General features: G+C 41.8%; 1 protein-coding gene and 3 long non-coding RNA genes across 7 annotated transcripts; 1 reads left to right on the plus strand and 3 right to left on the minus strand.

Annotated features, from left to right (window-relative positions):
- Positions 1-3,113: 3,113 nt before the first annotated feature.
- On the minus strand, positions 3,114-8,885 carry LOC127318759 (uncharacterized). Its single transcript, XR_011749347.1, has 7 exons — positions 8,778-8,885; positions 8,062-8,314; positions 7,857-7,981; positions 7,503-7,758; positions 7,278-7,370; positions 5,827-5,904; positions 3,114-3,582 (listed from the first exon to the last, which is right to left on the minus strand). It is a non-coding gene; the product is annotated as an uncharacterized lncRNA (long non-coding RNA).
- On the minus strand, positions 3,973-5,292 carry LOC139835425 (uncharacterized). Its single transcript, XR_011751623.1, has 2 exons — positions 4,746-5,292; positions 3,973-4,219 (listed from the first exon to the last, which is right to left on the minus strand). It is a non-coding gene; the product is annotated as an uncharacterized lncRNA (long non-coding RNA).
- Positions 8,886-9,192: 307 nt separating the features above from the next.
- Positions 9,193-10,876, minus strand: LOC139830140 (uncharacterized). The gene is made up of 3 exons (XR_011753935.1): positions 10,580-10,876; positions 9,902-10,024; positions 9,193-9,530 (listed from the first exon to the last, which is right to left on the minus strand). It is a non-coding gene; the product is annotated as an uncharacterized lncRNA (long non-coding RNA).
- Positions 10,877-12,191: 1,315 nt separating this feature from the next.
- LOC127318761 (protein MEI2-like 3) lies at positions 12,192-18,961 on the plus strand. 4 transcript variants are annotated; one of them, XM_051349242.2, is made up of 13 exons: positions 12,192-12,358; positions 12,468-12,672; positions 13,850-14,029; positions 14,157-14,202; positions 14,911-15,150; positions 15,292-15,692; positions 15,777-15,932; positions 16,563-16,947; positions 17,126-17,708; positions 17,786-17,870; positions 17,958-18,026; positions 18,270-18,449; positions 18,540-18,961. In XM_051349242.2, the coding sequence occupies exons 3-13, from the start codon at positions 13,919-13,921 to the stop codon at positions 18,708-18,710; spliced, it is 2,427 nt and encodes an 808-aa protein (XP_051205202.1). In that variant the 5' UTR covers positions 12,192-12,358; positions 12,468-12,672; positions 13,850-13,918; the 3' UTR covers positions 18,711-18,961. The 4 variants fall into 4 exon arrangements, with proteins under 4 accessions (XP_051205202.1, XP_051205204.1, XP_051205201.1 ...); XM_051349244.2 differs by lacking the exon at positions 12,468-12,672 and having other exon boundaries at positions 13,854-14,029; XM_051349241.2 differs by lacking the exon at positions 12,468-12,672 and having other exon boundaries at positions 12,193-12,358.
- Positions 18,962-19,785: the final 824 nt, after the last annotated feature.

The following is a 19,785-nucleotide window of genomic DNA, read 5'->3' on the forward strand; positions in this document are numbered from 1 at the left end:
TCCCTGCAGATGAGTGCTTCACTCTTCAACTCCGGCCAGCTCCATCCGTGTGGCTGCAAGCTCCTTTTCTAGAATCTCCAAATATCTTTTCTGGAAATTGACAAACTGCTCAACATAGTCACGCACGAGATCAACCCATATCCATGTTTTGCATGAGTATGGCGCCTGGGGCAAGATAGATAAGAAAATGCGGGGGATTAAAACGAATTCAACCACAAAAACCAGATCGAAAAGGCCAATCTACAAAAAATGTAAACGAAAAAGACGCCGATCGAAACACAAAAATCGAAGTGGGAAAATCCTTACGTTTGTTCCTATTCTACTACAGGAGTAGTAATCTCGGTTAGGGTTCCTGGTGGTATTGGATCTTTTTTGGCATAGAGGGATTTTGCAGGCGCAGTGTAGCTGGGGTGGGGAGATCGGATCGGAGAGTTCTTCCTCCATACTGCGAGTCTAGGACCATGGGGAGCCGGAGCCACCGCTGCTGCGGCGATGGGCAGTACCACCGCTGCTACGCATGGACGCTTTGCTCGACATCGTCAGAAAATGGGGGAGAGAAATTATGGGAGGCGACTAGGCAAGAGATGACATAGAAAGGGGATGGAGGAAGGAGAAGACACGGGAGAAAAGAATGTCCCGGGAATCCCGTGTTCTTGCCTGCTGTCCAGGAATCTCCATGCCTACCTGCCTGCCTTTATGTCGTTTCCTACTCTTCTGCATTGCTGAGACAAATGCAAGAAAGGGACACGTAGGGATTCTTCCGCATGTTACCTTCTCCGGATCTCAAAGCAACTAGCTGTTCGGAACGGTGACGATAGCTTCCTTACCCATACCTACGTGTACAAAGTTATTTCCGTATCTTTTGAATACTAATTCAAATGGAAAAACTTATAATACGAAAAGTGCTCATAAATGTTTGAATATTTCAAATTTAAACTTTTTAAAATCTTCATAACTTTTGAATACCAATTCAAATGGAAAAACTTATAACATGAAAAGTGCTTAGAAATATTTGAATATTTCAAATATATAAATTCAGTTCACTATTTCAGATAATTAAAATTTACAAACAAATAAATTACTTCTATTCATAATGTAAACTTTGGAAATTCATAACTTCAATTCTATAACTCCAAATAATATAAATAATATGTCTAAATTTATTAGAAAAATCCAAGGAATCAATTTCTAACATCCATAACCTCAGATTGTGCTTCTCGTGCACATGCGTCTTTGCTACATGTCAGTTACCTGAAGTACGTCGGTCCCTGTCGCAATTGTGGTTCCCCGTCAATGACAAGTGGAAGAGCCTTATTGCCGGCAGATCCGGGCAACACACAACCGCCCTCGCCGGGGTGGGCCACTGCGCCACCGCCCGACCCGTCAAAGACATATTATTTATATTATTTGGTGTTATAGAATTGAAGTTATGAATTTCCAAAGTTTACATTATGAATAGAACTAATTTATTTGTTTGTAAATTTTAATTATCTGAAATAGTGAACTGAATTTATATATTTGAAATATTCAAACATTTCTGAGCCCTTTTCATGTTATAACTTTTTCCATTTGAATTAGTATTTAAAAGATATGAAGGTTTCAAAAAGTTTAAATTTGAAATATTAAAACATTTCCGAGCACTTTTCGTATTATAAGTTTTTCCATTTGAATTAGTATTCAAAAGATATGAAGGTTTCAAAAAATTATATTTGAAATATTCAAACATTTCTGAGCACTTTTCATATTATAAGTTTTTCCATTTGAATTAGTATTTAAAAGATATGAAGGTTTCAAAAAAATTATGTTTGAAATATTTAAACATTTCAAAAAATTATATTTGAAATATTCAAACATTTCTGAGCACTTTTCATATTATAAGTTTTTCCATTTGAATTAGTATTTAAAAGATATGAAGGTTTCAAAAAAATTATGTTTGAAATATTTAAACATTTCTGAGCACTTTTCGTATTATAACTTTTTCCATTTGAATTAGTATTCAAAAGATATGAATGTTTCAAAAAGTTATATTTGAAATATTCAAACATTTCTGAGCACTTTTCATATTAAAAGTTTTTCGATTTGAATTAGTATTTAAAAGATATGAAGGTTTCAAAAATAAATATGCGATTATTTCAAAACTGCGAGACATGAGGGACCCTGCGTAATTTGCCTTCAAAACTTAAGGACCTATCTTCAAAACGACGGACTCTAGGGTGCCACGTCATGCCTGCTAGTGGGCCAGCGTTGTCGGAACGGCTATCAATTCGTGTTCAATTCAGGATTAGTGCTATCCGAGACAACCTCCGTCAAATGTGGTAGTTCTATGCAATTGGAACGGAAAGTAGTAGTTTTCCGAAATTTTGCATAGAAAGTGGTAGTTTTATGCTATTACTCCACACGATAAATGAGATTTAGAAAATGAAAACAAGTAAGCATTTATAGTAGTGTGGATGACAACTATCTCGCGAGATGGTTTTCCTACGGAAGAAAACGTAACATTTTTCTTGGCCATATCCATCGTCGTTTTCAAACATGTGTATCCTTCTTATTGGCTTGCAGCGATGCTTACCTGCGTGAACTTGTGCCGAGCGTTTCTGTGTCTATTGACTTGCAGCGCCTCTAACTAGCACAACGCGATGAAAACATTCTACTACTACTACATCATTGTCGCCTTTTTAGTTGGTTTTAATGTTTCACTAGATGACCCGCTGCGCTATCGCGCAGGCATAATCAAGTCCGAATTTAAACCATAAGGATCATCTTATTGTAAGCTCGGAGCGAAGCTCTGCCCCTATCGTCGCCGCTATGGTGAAGGGAGGGCCGCTGGGTTGGCTGGCCATCCAGGCTGAGCTCCATTAGAATCCAACGGCATGCACTGGAGGAAATGTCCTCGACAGCACCTTTGCCCTCCTTTGGCTACTCCCTCTACCCCTATTCGACAGTTCCTTCCGCCTCTCGTACGTCGTCCTCTTCCTCTTCTGACCCCTTAGACCCACCCAATATCCTTACTGTTAGGGGTGTGGACCGAACATATATTAAGCAAACTAAAGAACATTTATTTGATACAAGCGAAAGAAATATTAAATAGAATAGCAAACATTTATCAAGCATAGTAACAAAACAGATGTCGATTTTATACATATACATTCAACCATTTTTCTTACTCAGTGAATAGTCGTGGCAGCAAGTACGAACTAATTTATACATAAATAAAGTAGACCAGCAATATCATGGGTACAAAACATTACTTAAGCATATTACTACCATAGGTACATTATAGAACTCAAATGATGGTACTTATGTGTGCATTCTCTGAAAATGTTCTCAAATTTATAATGGAACATTGAAACCCTTCTGGAACGATTCTGCAGGAATTTGCTAATCATCCACTTCCAGATTAACACATGTGTTGTAGCGTTCCATCACTGTGAGTGGCCCAAACTCTTCTGCCTCTCGATCCATCACCGGTTAACAAAAGGCTGGAGCTACATACAATAATAATTGAAGGAACAAATCTTTTTTGGTGAGTCCAAATAACACTTCTATACTCAACATCTGCCGATGATCCTGGATGGTAACCATCTGTATCAAACATGCCGAAAGGGGTAAGCAAATCTTCAAGCAGGCAAACAAAAAACTATATCCATCAACTTACGAAGATGGTTTGAGAAGGTGTCCCTTTAGCCCAGCATAAACTGACAGTAACATGTGTATCTAAACAGAGAAGTCATGTCCTAACCACTATAATATGTAATTCTATAGACAAAGAAATATGAAATACAAAACTAAGATATTTCATCTCAAATAGATGCTAAAACAATTCAAATAGTCAACATGATTTATAGTGCGCCTTGGCGCACGATCCCGTGAATCCCGTGTATAAGCGAGAAACTGTTAATAATCTTTTTATGTATTACAAATCGTTGCGAACCGCAGTAAATTATAAACATAGAAACAAACCAACCAGGAAAATAGGAGAAATAGGTATTATAGCAATTAACTATTGTTTGTCTGTACGATAGCAACAAAAGCATGGAAGCAATGCTAAAATTTACAAATGTCTGTCTCCTAGGCTAGGCATGAGTCTACTAAAAGCTAGCTGCACACGGACAATACCCGCACAACTCAACAAAAGTGACACAATAATCTGCATAGTCATGGACATGGCAACATAGGAGAAACATCCAGGAAGAATCGGATAGCACAAAGACCGAATTTCCTATAAAATCAGAGGTATATCATGTTATTATTGTGTTAGCCAAGAACAAACGAAGCATAAATTGTGTAAATAAATATTTATATGATACTACTACCATATTAAGAGGCCTACATCAGATACTATTGTAGAAAATAAGACATGAGCATTTGGATTTCAAATGGGTGGTAAAGCATATTGTCAATTGTCATTAGTACACTACTGATAATTGATAATTTATTATGTTTAAAGAGTCCAGTACCAAGAAAAAGTTCGTAAGCAGATCATGCATGCACATTCAAAATAAAAATAAGAGTAACATAAAACATGAATGAGAACCTGGCTTAGTCGGACAACTTTCAAGAATTTAATAGGACTCATATATGGCTACGGCCTAAGTGGAGAAGTGTAGTTCATGTCAATTTCACCATTGTAGCCAAGTAAATATCATTTTGCATCAGCATCTTGCAAATATATTTCATATTTCAACTAAGAAAGGACCAAAAAAGCTATCAAATAGGAATGCTTATATGTTTCGCTGCAACAATACCATTGCGGTCTGCTAGTTTCTTGAGTTCTGATCAGCCTAAGACATAAGGTTGCATCCAGTTCCACCATCCTGATATATCTGAAAAATGTACCTGTATTACAAAATTGACATTTTCTCAATGAACATATCTGTGTAGAATGGTAGACTTAGTTTAACCGTGCAAATTCGAGAAGCTAAAACATAGACTTAGTTTAACTATGCAAATGCGAGAAGCAAAGGGATACACTTGGAGTAAAAAATGCAGACAGATCTAAAAAGGGTGTAATGACATTTTCTAAAGGAACATATCTGTGTAGAATGATAATCTCTAGTTTAACAGTTCAAATTCGAGAAGCAAAGGCATACACTTACAGTAAAATATACAGACCGGTCTAAAAGGGTGTTAGATGATTTTTCAAATGCTAGACCTGCATTGAAAGTACTGATATGTCCCCACACATGGATACTCATGGTTCGCCTAATTCTGTAGCTAATTCTCGTTTTGGAGAATCCTTTCACTAAATTTTGAGAGTGGCACAGGGAGTAGAGAAGTGCATATACATTTTTATTTTGCTCTCTCTGATTTACTTCCTGCAGTTCTACCATGCCATATTTTCTGGTACACTCAACATCTCTATGGAAGGGAATTTGATCACGGACCTTCTAAAAATCATCAATTGGTAATTGCAAACCACCAGTCCACCAAGAAGAGAATAACCCAACATGAAATATCAGAGTGTGAAGTCAATTGATATATTCAGTAAGGCGTGAAAAATTACTGATAATAAACAGAGCTAAGATGATAATAACTTCATCAAACCATGAAGTAAAATCAAAGCAAAATAATGCAAGAAATATTCGCACACCCCCCTTGTCATTTGCTAAACTATTGAATTGTACACTCAGGCTGTAGCTAACCTTATCATTCAACTAAACATATATTAGCACCATGAGGCAGTTCTAATGTACCTGAAGATGAACTTTGGAATAGCGAAAAGAGATTGTATACCTGCAAATTTAAGCAAGAATATGAGCTGCAAAGAAGTGTTCATCAGCTCCAACAATATATGGAGAAACAAAGGGTGAACAAAACACCCAATACCTGTGTTTCATCAAATGGCAGTGGGCATTAGAAATGTCCCTCTGCTACTGGTCACTTTTCATCGAATAAAAAAATCCGCTGCGAAATTTTGCACCAAGGTAAATAACTTTCAATGTAAAACTAACTCAAATAGTCACAAAACCTGTCGTAATAGCATACTTTATTTTATAGGGATAAATCTTCTTCCGGTAATTGTTTCACAAAAATAGAATGCAGAAAAAACTTGAATAGACCAGAACCATCTCTCTTTCTTTGGTTAGTTAGTAGTAACCTCACCCTGAATACTGAAGTAATACATCTAGAATGCACGAATAACACAGTGAGAAGGACTGGAAACATGCATAGCTCAATTTTGAATCATCGTGGGGAAAATAATTCGTTACGCATATTATATATATAAGAAGGTTCCCTTTTTTCTCTAGCCGAAATTGTGTCACTTATACACTAACCACAATTTATTCATCTCCTGTGAAAGTCTACATTTATTTAGTTCCCTAGATCTATCTCAAAGTCTCACATTAACATGACACTACCTACTGCCACGGTCTGATGACACTATAACTGAAACCGTGTGAGCTCATATGCCCATAATCTGAGAAGAGCGTGAACAATTGTCCATGAACACCTGATGAAAAATGATACTTGGACTAATAACTCCATTTCCTCATTCACAGCACAAGGCAAATATATAATAGCAAAAATAGTCCATTCCTCACTGGACTCTTTTGGCTGCATCAGAGTCGTATACAAGAACTACATTAGTAACTCTATACAGAACTCGTACATAATCTAGAAGGCTACACTATTATGAGTAAACAGAGGAACCAACTATGAGAAAATATGATCCATGGTTAACCAAGAACATACACATGGTTATCCAAGAAAACGAACCTCAGAGAAAATATGAAGGATGCACTTTAGTGCTCAAAGGCTGGAATATTTCTACTTGGTAACAACAATGAACAAAAGGTAACTCAAAAAAGCAGGAGTCCAACAGAGGTGGACTCGATCAATCCATATATCATTTGTTGGCTGAACCATATAACTCAACATACTTCTTGTTGGCTGAAACATATAACTTTTGTCGAAACGGTTTAAAATATACCTTTAAACTAAGATATTTTTTTATGTCGAGGTTTTATCTGTCGACATTTCTCAATGGTAATTTTGATTGTCTGGCTTACAGACATAGTGATAATGTGTGAAAATAGATCTTTGTTTCACAAGCCATCCAAAAATATGGCAGAAGAAAAGAGCGATGCCTTCAGATTATTTAGTGTGTATTGCAATAACATAGATTGAAGAACTTCTCGAAGCAAATGTAATGGCAAACAACAGGTCAAGTGACAAACTGAAATTTGAGGAGCACAGGAATATTAGAGGTGCACATTTTATTTTAATAAGAGCAAAAGTGATAAACATCGAAACAAAGTGATTGAAATGATACTCACAAATAACAGGCAAAGATAGCTCCGATAGATGCTCTGGATCATCACCGTCTTTCAAGGAACCTCCGCCGCACCACCTCGCCCTTGTCAATCAGCCTTTAAGGGGAAACAGAGAAAATAAGGAGCATCATAGATTCATCAGTAAAAGAATTTACCAAAGATATATAAACAACTCAATAGGCAGATAAGGATATATGTAATCTTTGTTGAATCAAAATCGGCACAAACCTTCCTCATAAACGACGGCCACCCTGGCTGGCGCAAGTGGTAGTGAAGAAGCCACGAAGGCAGAAGTCAAGGCCATCGCTATTGGCCGCGTCGCCACTGGAAGAGGAATCATGCACCCGTGTCGAGGGCATGGAAGAAAATCAGCATCTTGAAGAACACATGCGGTATCCTCGCCTGCCGCATCACGGCGTCGGCATCCTCTCCTCAGAGTCGCAACAGTCTCCGTTCTCCATGTCCCTCATCCACCCTTCGCTTCCTGCAACCATCGACAACACACATACCCTTGATCAGTCAAGGGACACTGACCAATTCCAGATACAATACCACGGCCTAATTAGATCATCATAGTAGTACCTTATTGTTGACCTGCAGCGATATCTGCGTGTACACTTCATACGCTGCAACGAACTGTTACCCAAAGAGAGATTTGTCCAGGATGTTGTAATATCCTGCATCTACATCCTGATGGCCTTCAAGGCCTCAAATACAACCACATTCAGGCTCAACTTCACGAAATCTTAGGTACAAACAAACCAAGGTAAACTCTGATGAATTATACCTCTGTTTTTTAGGGGGAAATCACCAAACTTGAGTCAGATTGCTGCTCGTGCTCTTTCCTTCATTACCAGGCAAAAAATTCCACTATACTGTTGGGAGCAAAGCACAACGATTAGACACTCACTGATATCTGTATCATGACCCAAAAATCCGGCCATGTCTGGCCAAGTCATTAACCAATGCCACCATGGTGGTGCCACAAGAGTGAGACGAATACATAGATACTCCAACGGTTGTCTCCTATTTGTAGCCATCTGTAGAGGATAAAAGAGCTATGAAACAGAATGAAGAATAATTAAAGCATGAAGGTGGTAAGGATAAGCAACTACAAATAATAGGTTAAATACTGTGACAAAGAATGCGTATATTCTGTAGTCAATCTTAGATGGAAAGACTATCCGTAAGTAGGAATATCTACATGTAATTTGATTAAGGTCTTCTTATAAGATGTAGAATAACATGAGCATACAAGATAGAGGCAGAAATGCTATCACAAAACAGACTGCTAATAGAATAGTACAGAGATGAAACACAAATATCCAAAAATTAAATTCTTCCTAGCTTTGTAAGACTGCTAATAGCATAGTACAGAGATGAAATACAACTATCCAAAAATTAAATTCTTCCTAGCTTTGTAAGACATGTAAGATATGCAGGACCATAATTCCGTTCAAATTATAGAAGAAACTCTACCTTTTCCAAAGAATAACAACATACCTCTGAGGCCATTAAGTTTGTGTACATTTCTGCAGCATAGGAAGCACACATTCGTGGATTGGCATTATCTTTTCAATATCTATAATGCTTAAACCAACATAATTCCCTGGAACAAAAATACAGATTCTTCAGCTGATTCCCCACTAAACAGAACACACAAAGGTAATATACAGGTTTGTAGGAAATTAGCAGAGCATTAGGTATGAAACAACCATTTCTAATAACATGACATACCACAAAGTTCCCAAATAACCAAAAATACGAACCATTTATGTTGATTTGATAGACCTGCCATATATGCAGGTAAAGAGAACTGGCAACAAAACCCAATCGACAAGGTATCTGCTACAGGAAAAACAATTTCACTAAGCCAAAAAGAGAAAAGCAATCATATAAAAGTGAGCACTAAGGACTGGTCAAACTCAAAATAGGATGTACGTCGTGGAAGTACATTAAGAAGGCTAGGCTATCCTTATTTTTGTTTGTTGCATCTGTTATCCACGAACAGTAATAGACAGTACCAAAAGGATCTTTTATTCAATTTGAGTCTCTAGAGAGCGAAATCACATTGCTCCTATTTAAAAAAAAATAGTAAAACAGCGCTGAAGAGCCGGTACTCAGAATCTGGGTGCTCACCTAGGATTGGGAGAAGATCCATAGCATCCTCTCAAAGTTTCGGGCTATTCATCTATCCCAGTAACATCTGAACTGATCTCAAAGTTCCAAGCATCATCAAATATGTTAAGTCCCATGCTACAAAGTTGCAGGTTAAAGGGAGAAAGAACCGGTTAGAAAGAAGATTCAAATTGCTTGACAATATAATGTGCATGTTAAATAGAATATTGTTAGTGATATTGCTATAAATGCACTTATAAATTATTAGCCAGAGTATAAATTTAAGTAAGAGATCATCCAGAATACATGGAGCAACATTATCTGACAAAGGATTTAGAGCATCACGAATCTGAACTGTTTTGACGAATATACAACATATTTGAGAATTTTAAAATTATGGATATTCAGCTACACAATTAACAACAAGAGTATCATGTGAGGTCTCCATACCCAATAGTGTTTGCAAGACATATTTAGATGCAACTCTTGATACTGTTGCATATGCTCACCTTCATGTGAAATTGTCAAGGGTCAAATTTTCATCTATGTGATCCCCCGTAACTCATCAATGGACCAAGACCACCTAAATACCCTTCATGTTGCTGAATGCACCTTGCAATTTACTCTGTGACCTGGATGTCATACCTCAAATAGTAAGATTATTTCCATGGATGATAAAACAAGGGTAAAACATTAAATGATAAACCGCAAGGAGGTTTCTTTACAACCCTCTTGAGGGCCATAAACTGTCCCACTGACAAAAGCAACCATTGAGAGGAGGAGGAAGGCCGCAACCTTCAAGCTGAAAAAGAGCATGTCGTTGAAGCAAAGCTAAGCCGTGTATTTAAGGTTTTTAAGTCGCTGAGAAAAATCGAGTAACCGACCATGCAATTCAGCAATGAGTCTACGAAAGCCATTGTGTAATTGCCATAAGTCGTTGTACGATCGCAAGTATCCCCAATTTTGGAAAATTGGTTGAAGATTAGCCGGCGATTACATCGACATTCTAATCAGCGACTCAAAAATTACTGGTGCCTTGTTGTTGGCGAGCGAAGAGAGGCCTAGTTGGGAGGTAAAACAGTTTGCTATGGTTAAGGTACTGTCACAGCAGAGTAACTAACTGTCTTGCTACATTGATTTGAGATGGAGGTGGGGAAACCTGCAAGGGAAAGAGTGAGGATGAGTACCTGCAGCAGCCATGCAGGTCATGAACACAAATGGTGGTGCTCGCTATTAGTGAATCTGCTAGACATCCAACCGTAGCTGCAAAATAAAAATTAAACAAGGCAGAACGAGTAAAAATGTGGAGCTCGTGTGAGGAGGACAAACCGAGAAGAAAGAAGTGTGTAGTGCTCCGGCGGAGGCGCCATGCATGGTCATTGGAGTCGTCCTGGTCGCGCAGCTCCTCCTGCTCCTCTTTCTCTACCAGAGCAATGCGGCGGCGCGTCCAGACGGGTGGGAGGCACTGCAGCCTGTGGCTGAACGGGGGATGCCAAGCTTCTAGGCATCAAAACAAATCATGCTCGATTGAGACTTCTCCATAGATTTGCAAACAAATATGCACGAATTGAGAAAACAAGGTGATGCAAACGGATTTAACAAGACCCACCGGAGCTGCGGCGAGAGAAGGAGCTCGCAGTGGCGCTGCTGCTAGCCTCCTCCGTGTTGCTGCTGTGCATCGTGGCCTCCACCCACCTCCGTCCCTCTCCTCTTCACGAGCTTCGAGCCCGGTGCCGTGCTGCCTCCACCCGCCCCTTCTGTAGGGTCTCGCGTGCTGCTAGTGGGGAGAGAACTCCACCAAGGATCTTGGCGGGGAAGATGCAGACCACGCCGGGGAGAAACCCCAAGACCAGCGCGGCGGCGTCCTCGTCGGGTGCTGAGGCAGGGGAGGACGAGGCGGGGAAGGCGCCGTTTACCGGAAATCCCAAGCCCCGCCGGCGCAGAGATGGTGGCGGGTCGCCGCTGCCTGCGCCCGTGCGCTCGTGTGCATCGCCTCCTCGAGCATACCACCGTGGCCATCCCCGAACGGCTCCATGCCGGGGAGAGGCGGCGCAAGGCGGTGCGCCGCCGCCGCGCCTCCTCTGGCCCGCCACCGCGGCGCGCGACCTGGTGCTGCTGCTCGCCTCCACAAGCTCCTCCTGTTGCGGCCGCGCGGGCAACGGCGGCTGGACGAACTCGAGGGCGCACACGGCCACCTGGGCAGGCCGGCGCAGCTCCGCCTCCCTCTTCCTCCTGCACGCCATCGTCGCCGCCACAACCAGAACTGGGGGGATTTTTTCACCACGGATCCGATCTAGGGTTTTCACCCACCAGCACGCGCACAGGAAAAAAAAGGGAAGAAAGGCGACCTGAACGAGCGCTCTCGCTACCTCTGCTCGCCGACCCCACGCACGCAAGGGCCCATCCGTCATGGACTCCATGAAAAGCTGAACGAGTGAGAAAAAAAACTACCGATCGAACGGCTGTAGTGAAAAGTGGGATGTGGCTAGGCAAAACCAACGACCCAGATTCATTTGCCCCCTTCAGACCCCCTGGTTGAGAGGGTAGTCTAGGGACATTTATAGGAGAAATATATATGCAAATAAGTGTATACTAATGTTTTGATTCTTCTTTTTTTTAAGAATAATATTTTGATTCTTCTTTATTGTAGTATAATATAGTAGCTTAGTTTGACTCTCGTGAGAAAATAGCCGTGTTTTCATAATAATACTCCTATATGAATGTGGCGTGCGGAATCGCTAGACTCACACAGGCCCGTACACGCGTTGTGGGGAGGAGAGCGCGCACTCTGCCGGTTATTACTGTCTTTTTCCTTCATATTTCCCGAAGCGGCAGGCCGCAATAAAGAAGAACGAGAGCAGTGAGGGGAGCAGCCTTCCTCCTCAACTCCGGCCAAGGCATCCGGGCGAGCCCCACCGCCGCCACATCCGCCGCATGGGAGTGGGCGACACAGATCGGTAGCGTAGGTAAGCACCGCACTACTCCTCTATCCCCTTTCATCCCTGATTCGCGCGTGATCCGTGTTTTAAGTCAGGATTATTAAAGCAACTTGACTTGTTTGCTTGGGGCGGCAAGGTAAGCCAAGGCGAGGCGAGGTTGCTTGCAGTGAGGAAGAAGGTGGGATTTGTGTTGTGTAATTTGTGGGCTTGGAATCGCGTAGGCGCAGGCGCAGGCTGGCTTTGCCTTGCTCCTCAGCTTATCCCTCTCCTCGGGCTAGGCGAGGTTGGCTTACGGCGAGGGAGAAGCAACCGGCACGGCTGCTCCTCTCCTCCCTGCTTAGGTTAGCTCTCGTCTCATCCTATTTCAGGACTTCATATAAGCTTCTGCGTCTGCATGCTTACCCTCCACACCCACATTAGTCCAATCCCATCGACCCTACTCTGCTTTGGGTCTAGCTTCATCCCTCTTCTTGTTCTTGGTGGCAGGTGGTGGTGGTGAGTTGCTTTAATTCCCATTTCTTTTTCTTCTTCCTCCAGTCCGTGTCCGTCGTTTTCAATTATATTTCATGCCCAAATGTATCATCTCCCAAACTCTTTTCAAGGAAATATATTTGGGAACTAGAAGCATTTCAGGGGGGACTCTGTTCATCTTCTTGCTCGCAGTTTCTTCCTTGTTTCTCCCCCTTCCCCAGTCCGATTTGCGGCTTCTGTTTCTAATTTCCCATCTATGCCGGCGTCGGCCATGGACGGAGCAGCTCGTTATTTTACTCTCTCCGAGCCCGACCATGTTGTCTACAATTTGGGGATCTTTTGTCCATCTTACTCAGGGGACTAGTACTTGCTCAATCCTGTAATAAAGCTTCCTTAAAAATCTCTCCAGTAATAAAATAGTTGGACCTCTGGCTACCAGGCACAACAAGACGAGCATAATTTTATCGACCCTGTCTTGTTTTTTCCCCAAAAGCGACCGATTTTTTTTACGACTAATAAAGGGGGGAACTTTAATTTTGCTGTGGCGCCGCCACCGCTGCTGACCGACCCTTTTGGCCCTTTTCTCCCATCGAGCCTTTTCTCGCTAGACTAGATTGCGCCTAGAAAAGCATGGCGGTTTCCATTTCTTGAGGGAGGGAGCGGTTCCAGTTCTTGCTTCCCCTTTATTGGTTAGTAGGCCCTGCCCATCGATAGATTCAGAACTGTTTCCGTGGGTTTTTTCTGTTTGGGCCCTAAAATTTGAAAAAGAGAGGGGTTTCTGTTTTACTTTCGGGTGAATTCAGATGCAAAAATGGTGCCCAATCCTTGTGTGATGTAGGTTAACAGCACCCTGATAGTTGAACACCAAACCAGTACCGCGTTTCTTCGCCCAATTTATTTCCTCGAAGCAACTGTGTTTTGCCCATCCAGATTTAAGCATGTCCAATAAACGTGCAGTTGCTGAAGTAGCCAGGCTTTCTGTTTCAGGGTACAGCATTCCCTACCTGTTTCTTTCACCTTACTGTTCACTAACTAATTCCTGATCAGGCAGTTGAGGTGAAGAAACAAGAACAAAGCAAGAAACAAGGATAAAAAAGTTCCGGCCCAGCACCGCCTATGGTGATAGCATCCGGGGTCATCGACAGGGGGCACTTGTCCCCGTTTGGCGGCGCGCCCGCGGACTCCTCGTCCTCGTTCTTCTCTGAGGATCTTGTTGTCCCACCAGAGGTTAGCAGATAAGGAAAAATAAAGAGATGCCGTTAGTCTGATTGATCACTGTTGATGACTAAATAATGTGGCATAGTAGTAGCAGTTGCACCACATGATTGGTTCTCCATGTTTTTTATCAATGCAGAGGCAGGTCGGGTTTTGGAAATCGGAGTCAATGGTGGATCCGAGAGGTGTGTATCATGTTCCTTCATTTGAATACTCTGTGATTATTGTTCATCTCGTGGCTGTTGCTTCTTGCATGTATGTAGTTAGGTGTCATCTTCGCAATTCATGCTGGCTGTAGCCTAATAAATTGTTCCAGTTTAACTTCATGCTCAGTGTTGGTAGTTGGTAGAGTGCTGGAATTATTGATGCTCTGATAAAATCCACTACTAAAACAGATAGGGATGCATGCCTAACTTGCCTTATCCAGCTCATGCTCTGGAGAACTGTCTGAAAACCGCTGTTTCATGTTTCTAGGGAGATATCCTGCCAGCAGTTCTTTGCGGCTATTCAAAGTAACTAGCTAAAACCAGAAGATAAGGCTGTTGTACCAATTTACTTCGGAAGTTTTTCTTTCCAAGGACTTCCAGTCTGAACTAGATAGGGTACCAAATTGTGTAAGCATCCAATTTTAGTAAGCAAATAAGCATTTTCGTAGATAAAAGATATCAGTGGCACGACTGGGCAGAGAATGAGTGGGCACTTTTCTTACAGTGGAGTAGTTCTTATGGATTTTTTGCTGAAGACGGGTTGTTAGGAATTAGTTGGAAGGCTAACTAGACAGTTAGCAAATAAATGCCATGATCAACTTGCCATTCAACACATGCTCTGTAGCTTTGTAGCATGCTGATAGATTGGATGGCCCTTCAAGAACTGAGTGCTTCCATTGATGGCAGGGAGCAAGTCGGTTTTTGCTTCTCCACTTGAAAAGATCAATCCAATGGGAGCAAATCCTGAAGGCGGTCTGGGACGCCCACGAGGTCAAGGCTTCAAGGGCCTAGATATCCTTCGTGTCAGTAAATTGACGGGGCAAGGAAATGGTTCCACTTTACCGTCAATATCTTGGGGTGATATGATCACGGCTCCTGGATCTAGGCCTGGAGAGACAACCATTGCTGAATCAGCTAGTGGCAACTGTGAGTTTGCTTTGCTCTCAACTAGACCCTTTTTTCTTCCATGAAACCTGCTTCTGTTACTACATTTTGAAGGTACTATACATCCAAGAAGGTGTATGAATTATTTTTACCTTGATGACCTTTTTCCTTGCGGTTTTGCAGCGAAAATAATGGCAAGTGGCGTCCACAGTCAGTCTGCCGATACACTTGGCTTCATCTATGATGGAAATGAAGCTCTAGGGTCCATGGAAGAAGTTGAAGCTCAAACTATTGGAGATCTTCTACCAACCGACGATGATTTGATATCGGGCGTTGTCGATGGCTTTGATTTTGCTGGCCTGTCCATCAACCAAGATGATGCCGATGAAGATATATTCGGCACTGGAGGAGGGATGGAGCTTGAGAGTGACGATTCCATTAATAAAGGCACAAAAAATCTGGAAGGATCCTTGAAGTGCCAATTCTCTGGGGAGAACTATATCAATAAATGCCCTTCCAGAACTCTTTTTATCAGAAACGTTAACGCCAACATTGCTGATTCTGACCTAAGAGCTCTATTTCAGGTTTTCAACCTTTTTCCATTATTACATTTAAAGTTTGTTTACTTTATGAAACACTACCTTTAAACTCATATATTTTTGCTCCAGCAATATGGGGATGTGCATAAGCTTTATGCCTGCAAGGACCAGGGGTATGTGACAGTCTCTTACTATGACATAAGAGCTGCCCAAAACGCAATGAGAGCACTTCATAGCAAGCCTCTGGGCCTGATGAAGCTTGATGTGCAATTTTCCTTTCCTAAGGTAAACAGTTATCAGATATTCCCTGATGTCAATGTGTGCCTTTGATGTTACATGCTGGTTATGCAATGCTGTTCTCTCAAGCTAACTTCCACAAAGTCATTGGAACTGTTCATGTTTGTGTTGCTCATTTTATCTGTGAAATTACCCTGCTAGTATGCAAGAATCTATTTAATTACATGACATGTGCTGACAGTAACGTGGGGATTTTGATGTCTTTCACCTCAAAGTTAACTTGTTGCAATGTTCATTTGTAAGTCAAGAAACCTGATTATATGTCATATTATTGTAACTAAGTTGTTTGTAATTTCTGTATCTACTGTTTATATATCATAATCACCTTGTTGTCTAGAAATTGGTATAGAAGTTATTCTCATTTTCCTCGATTTGCTTAGCATCTTTGTGTGTTGTCCCCTTCAACATATGGTTAGGTGTCTGATTATATAGGAAATATGTGCATGCTTGATGTGGTGTTAATGTTGAAGATATGTGACTATTTTAGCACATGCTTAGTACTGCTATCATATGCTAGAAGATACCTAAAGTTCTATTCACTTTATGACTTGAATTTTCAGTTAGCACTGGACATCTATACAAATGTTTTTGATGCTGTTATGTCTGCTACTTCTCTAGGAAAATGTCTCAGATAATGATATGGACAGGGGGATTTTCAGTCCAGTTAGTCTGCAGTTTGATAGATCACCCCATGGCATCTGTACAAGTGGTCCTCAGAAGCTGTCGTCACCTATCAGAATAGAACCCGCGCGTCAGTACAATAATCAAGCTGCTATCAGCGAACTTGGTGGGTCACTTGGTCAAGGAAACTTTGGACGTGGAATGCAGATGTTCCACCCACACTCACTGCCGGAGTGTCACAACAGCATCTGTAATAGCTCCAAGTCGATGACATCAAGTGGCAGGAGCGCTAGCTTCAGAGGAGATGGAGTGGATTACAGTCATCCCCAGAAAGTGGGTTCCAGTAGCCTTCATGGTCATTCCTTCGATCCAAATAATGAAGGTAAAACTTCTTGGCTTGGACTGCTTTTTTATTATCCCCCATAAACCTTTGTTTTTACCTGTTCAGAGTGGATTTGTATAATCACTGCTTTCTATCTATAGTGACAGGTAGTTTTGTTACTTTTTGAAGACTTTTCATTTCTTTTTGAAAGTTCATAACATAAAATTTAACTTTGCAGCGTCTGGGGTTACTGGAGTTGGAAGCTTCCCCCTTCATGGACAGCACTACAGTTGGAATAATTCAAATGCTTTTCCTCAAAGCCCCTCCTCTCCGATGATGTGGCCAAATGTGCAGCACCCACTGCGCACACACGGTGGTTATCTAGGTGTGTCACCTCACACACTGAACACCGGTGCTTATCCAATTGATCAACACCACATGGGTTCAGCTCCAAACAATGGAGGCGGTTTTGGAAATGTTCATCCAGGGTCCCTTGGAAGTGTAGGGTTCCCTGGTAGCCCTCGCCTGTATCCATCAGATCTCAGTGTCTTCCCACCTGCCAGAGGAAACTACAGGGAGACCATGTTCTCCCTGGTCAGCACTGCTGGATTTCCATCGCTGCGGCAGATGATCAACGGGAGGAACCCGATGGCCCAGGTCTCCGCCTCTTACGACGCTACGAATGATCGGATGAAGAGCCGCAAGCACGATGGAAACAATGTCCAGCCAGAGAACAAGAGGCAGTTTGAGCTTGACATTGAACGCATAGCAAAGGGCGAAGACTCGCGCACGACACTGATGATCAAAAACATTCCTAACAAGTACGTTTGCACCTCTTTTTTTTTCATTTTACCAAGGGATCTTTTTTTCTTGTGGACTCAGCTGATGTGCTCAACAGGTATAATTGTAAGCTGCTTCTGGCCGTCATTGACGAGAACCACCGCGGAACCTATGATTTTGTCTACCTTCCGATTGACTTTAAGGTATGTTTATTTTTGTCTTAGTGTGAGGTTTAGAATTCGCGCAGAGTTTCTAGGCACTGACAAATGCGATGTATATTCTTTCTTCAGAACAAATGCAATGTGGGCTATGCTTTCATCAATATGACTGATCCACAGCACATAATTCCATTTTACAAGGTATATACCCCCTGACTTTACTAGCTAACAGTAAGAGTAATTTCCAGTTTTCCAATTTATTATACCTTCCAACAGACCATGACATCTTATACACTTGAACAATATTCTTAATTATTGCATAGTATTTAGCTCTGTGCATTTTTATGTCTTGCTTCTATCCTTTAGAGAAGATTTCCTACTTTCCCTTGCTCTTTCCAAATGAGAGTATGTTGACAACTAACTGAAGACAAACTTTTTATGCAGACGTTTAATGGCAAGAGGTGGGAGAAATTCAACAGCGAAAAGGTGGCATCGCTTGCATATGCCAGAATCCAGGGCAGGAGTGATTTGATCTCTCATTTCCGGAATTCTAGTCTGATGAACGAGGACAAATGGTGCCGTCCTATACTTTTCCACAAAGACGGTCCAAATGCAGGGGATCAGGTATGAACACAGCTTAATGTCTACAAACATGTTTTATGGATCTGTTCATGGTGTAGAATGACTGACATGGAGTTTCATCATTTTTGCCAGGAACCTTTCCCTGTTGGGAACAATATCCGGCCCAGGACTGGCCGCAACAGGCCGCTCCACAGCTCGGACACTAGAGGCGACGACGCGAGCCTGTCAACCTCGCCTAACCAGGAGAACTCTAACCACAGAGCGAACACTGTCGAGGGCGAGCACTCGATTTTCGTTCACTAACCGTGGACCGAGGAAAGCTGCAATAAACCGTCCCCAGTTTTGCTATTTATTTTTCTCCTCGGCAATGTCGATGGGCGTTTTTTGCCTGTTAGTTTGGAGAATAGCGAGATGGTCGAAGACGCAGAGGTGACTTGTGTTTTGGGCGTGTTGGAACAAACTTGTACAGTGGAGTTGTGAGGGGTGTTTGAATGCTAATTGACTTGAATGTTTGGAAACTTGTTTGTTTTGCTCAGATTAGCTTGATCTTGTTCTGTATAATTGTCAACATTTTCTGCAATGAGTGTCTGAAAACTACTGTTGGTGACAAATGGTATGTCGGCAATGTTAACTACCTGCACCTAGTTGTAACTTCAGTTGTACTCGTAACTTATTAATAAAAGACCGTGTGCATCATCACGATGCAGAAGCCGGGGTTTTAATCCTCATTTCGAAAAAAAACCCAGTTGTAACTTCAGTTTGTAATAAAACCCTCGTTAGCGGCAACAATATTTTCTCGCGAACGCAGTTTTTCTCCATACATGTGGGTGTTCCTAGCTTATCCTAAGGCTACAGTTGCTTCAATATTCGTGTTTGCACATTTACATCTACATCCTAGACATTGTGCATCTTCTCACCCTTATAGGAACCGAACTGGACATGTACACTTCATTTTCCATCTCGTGACTATCTGATAATGTCTCCCTCTGCCTCTCCTCATCCACCTCACATGCGCCGCCTCCAATGCCCCCGAGCTCGAGCCAATGACCCCTGGATGGCTCCGGTCGAGATCAGGGTGGAGCTGTTCTCCTCCGGCCGGACAACTAGCTCGCCGTCCATGGCCACCGTTGGCTACCTCGGCCAGGATATGTCCATGGAGGGCTATTTTGGTTTTCTTTTTTGTTTCGATTCGAATCCTATTGGATCAGATGTTCCAGATTTGTTTCCAATTCCTAAGTATGGAATTTTGTGTGATTCTTCCAAATATGTATGGATCTAGTCATGCGATTTGTTCCAGATTTGTTTCCAATTCCTATTCATAGTTGATTTGGTGTGGTTCTGGATGGGATTTGCTCCAAATTTGTTCCCTGATGGAAAC

This window comes from Lolium perenne, chromosome 1, assembly GCF_019359855.2.
Source record: "Lolium perenne isolate Kyuss_39 chromosome 1, Kyuss_2.0, whole genome shotgun sequence".
NCBI classification, from domain to species: Eukaryota; Viridiplantae; Streptophyta; class Magnoliopsida; order Poales; family Poaceae; genus Lolium; species Lolium perenne.

Coding starts and splice junctions, on each gene's coding strand:
- LOC127318761 (XM_051349242.2), top strand. CDS start 13,919: ATGGTGATAGCATCCGGGGTCATCGACAGGGGGCACTTGTCCCCGTTT. Junction 17,871..17,957: donor ACCTTCCGATTGACTTTAAG/GTATGTTTATTT, acceptor TTCTTTCTTCAG/AACAAATGCAATGTGGGCTA. Junction 18,027..18,269: donor ACATAATTCCATTTTACAAG/GTATATACCCCC, acceptor CTTTTTATGCAG/ACGTTTAATGGCAAGAGGTG.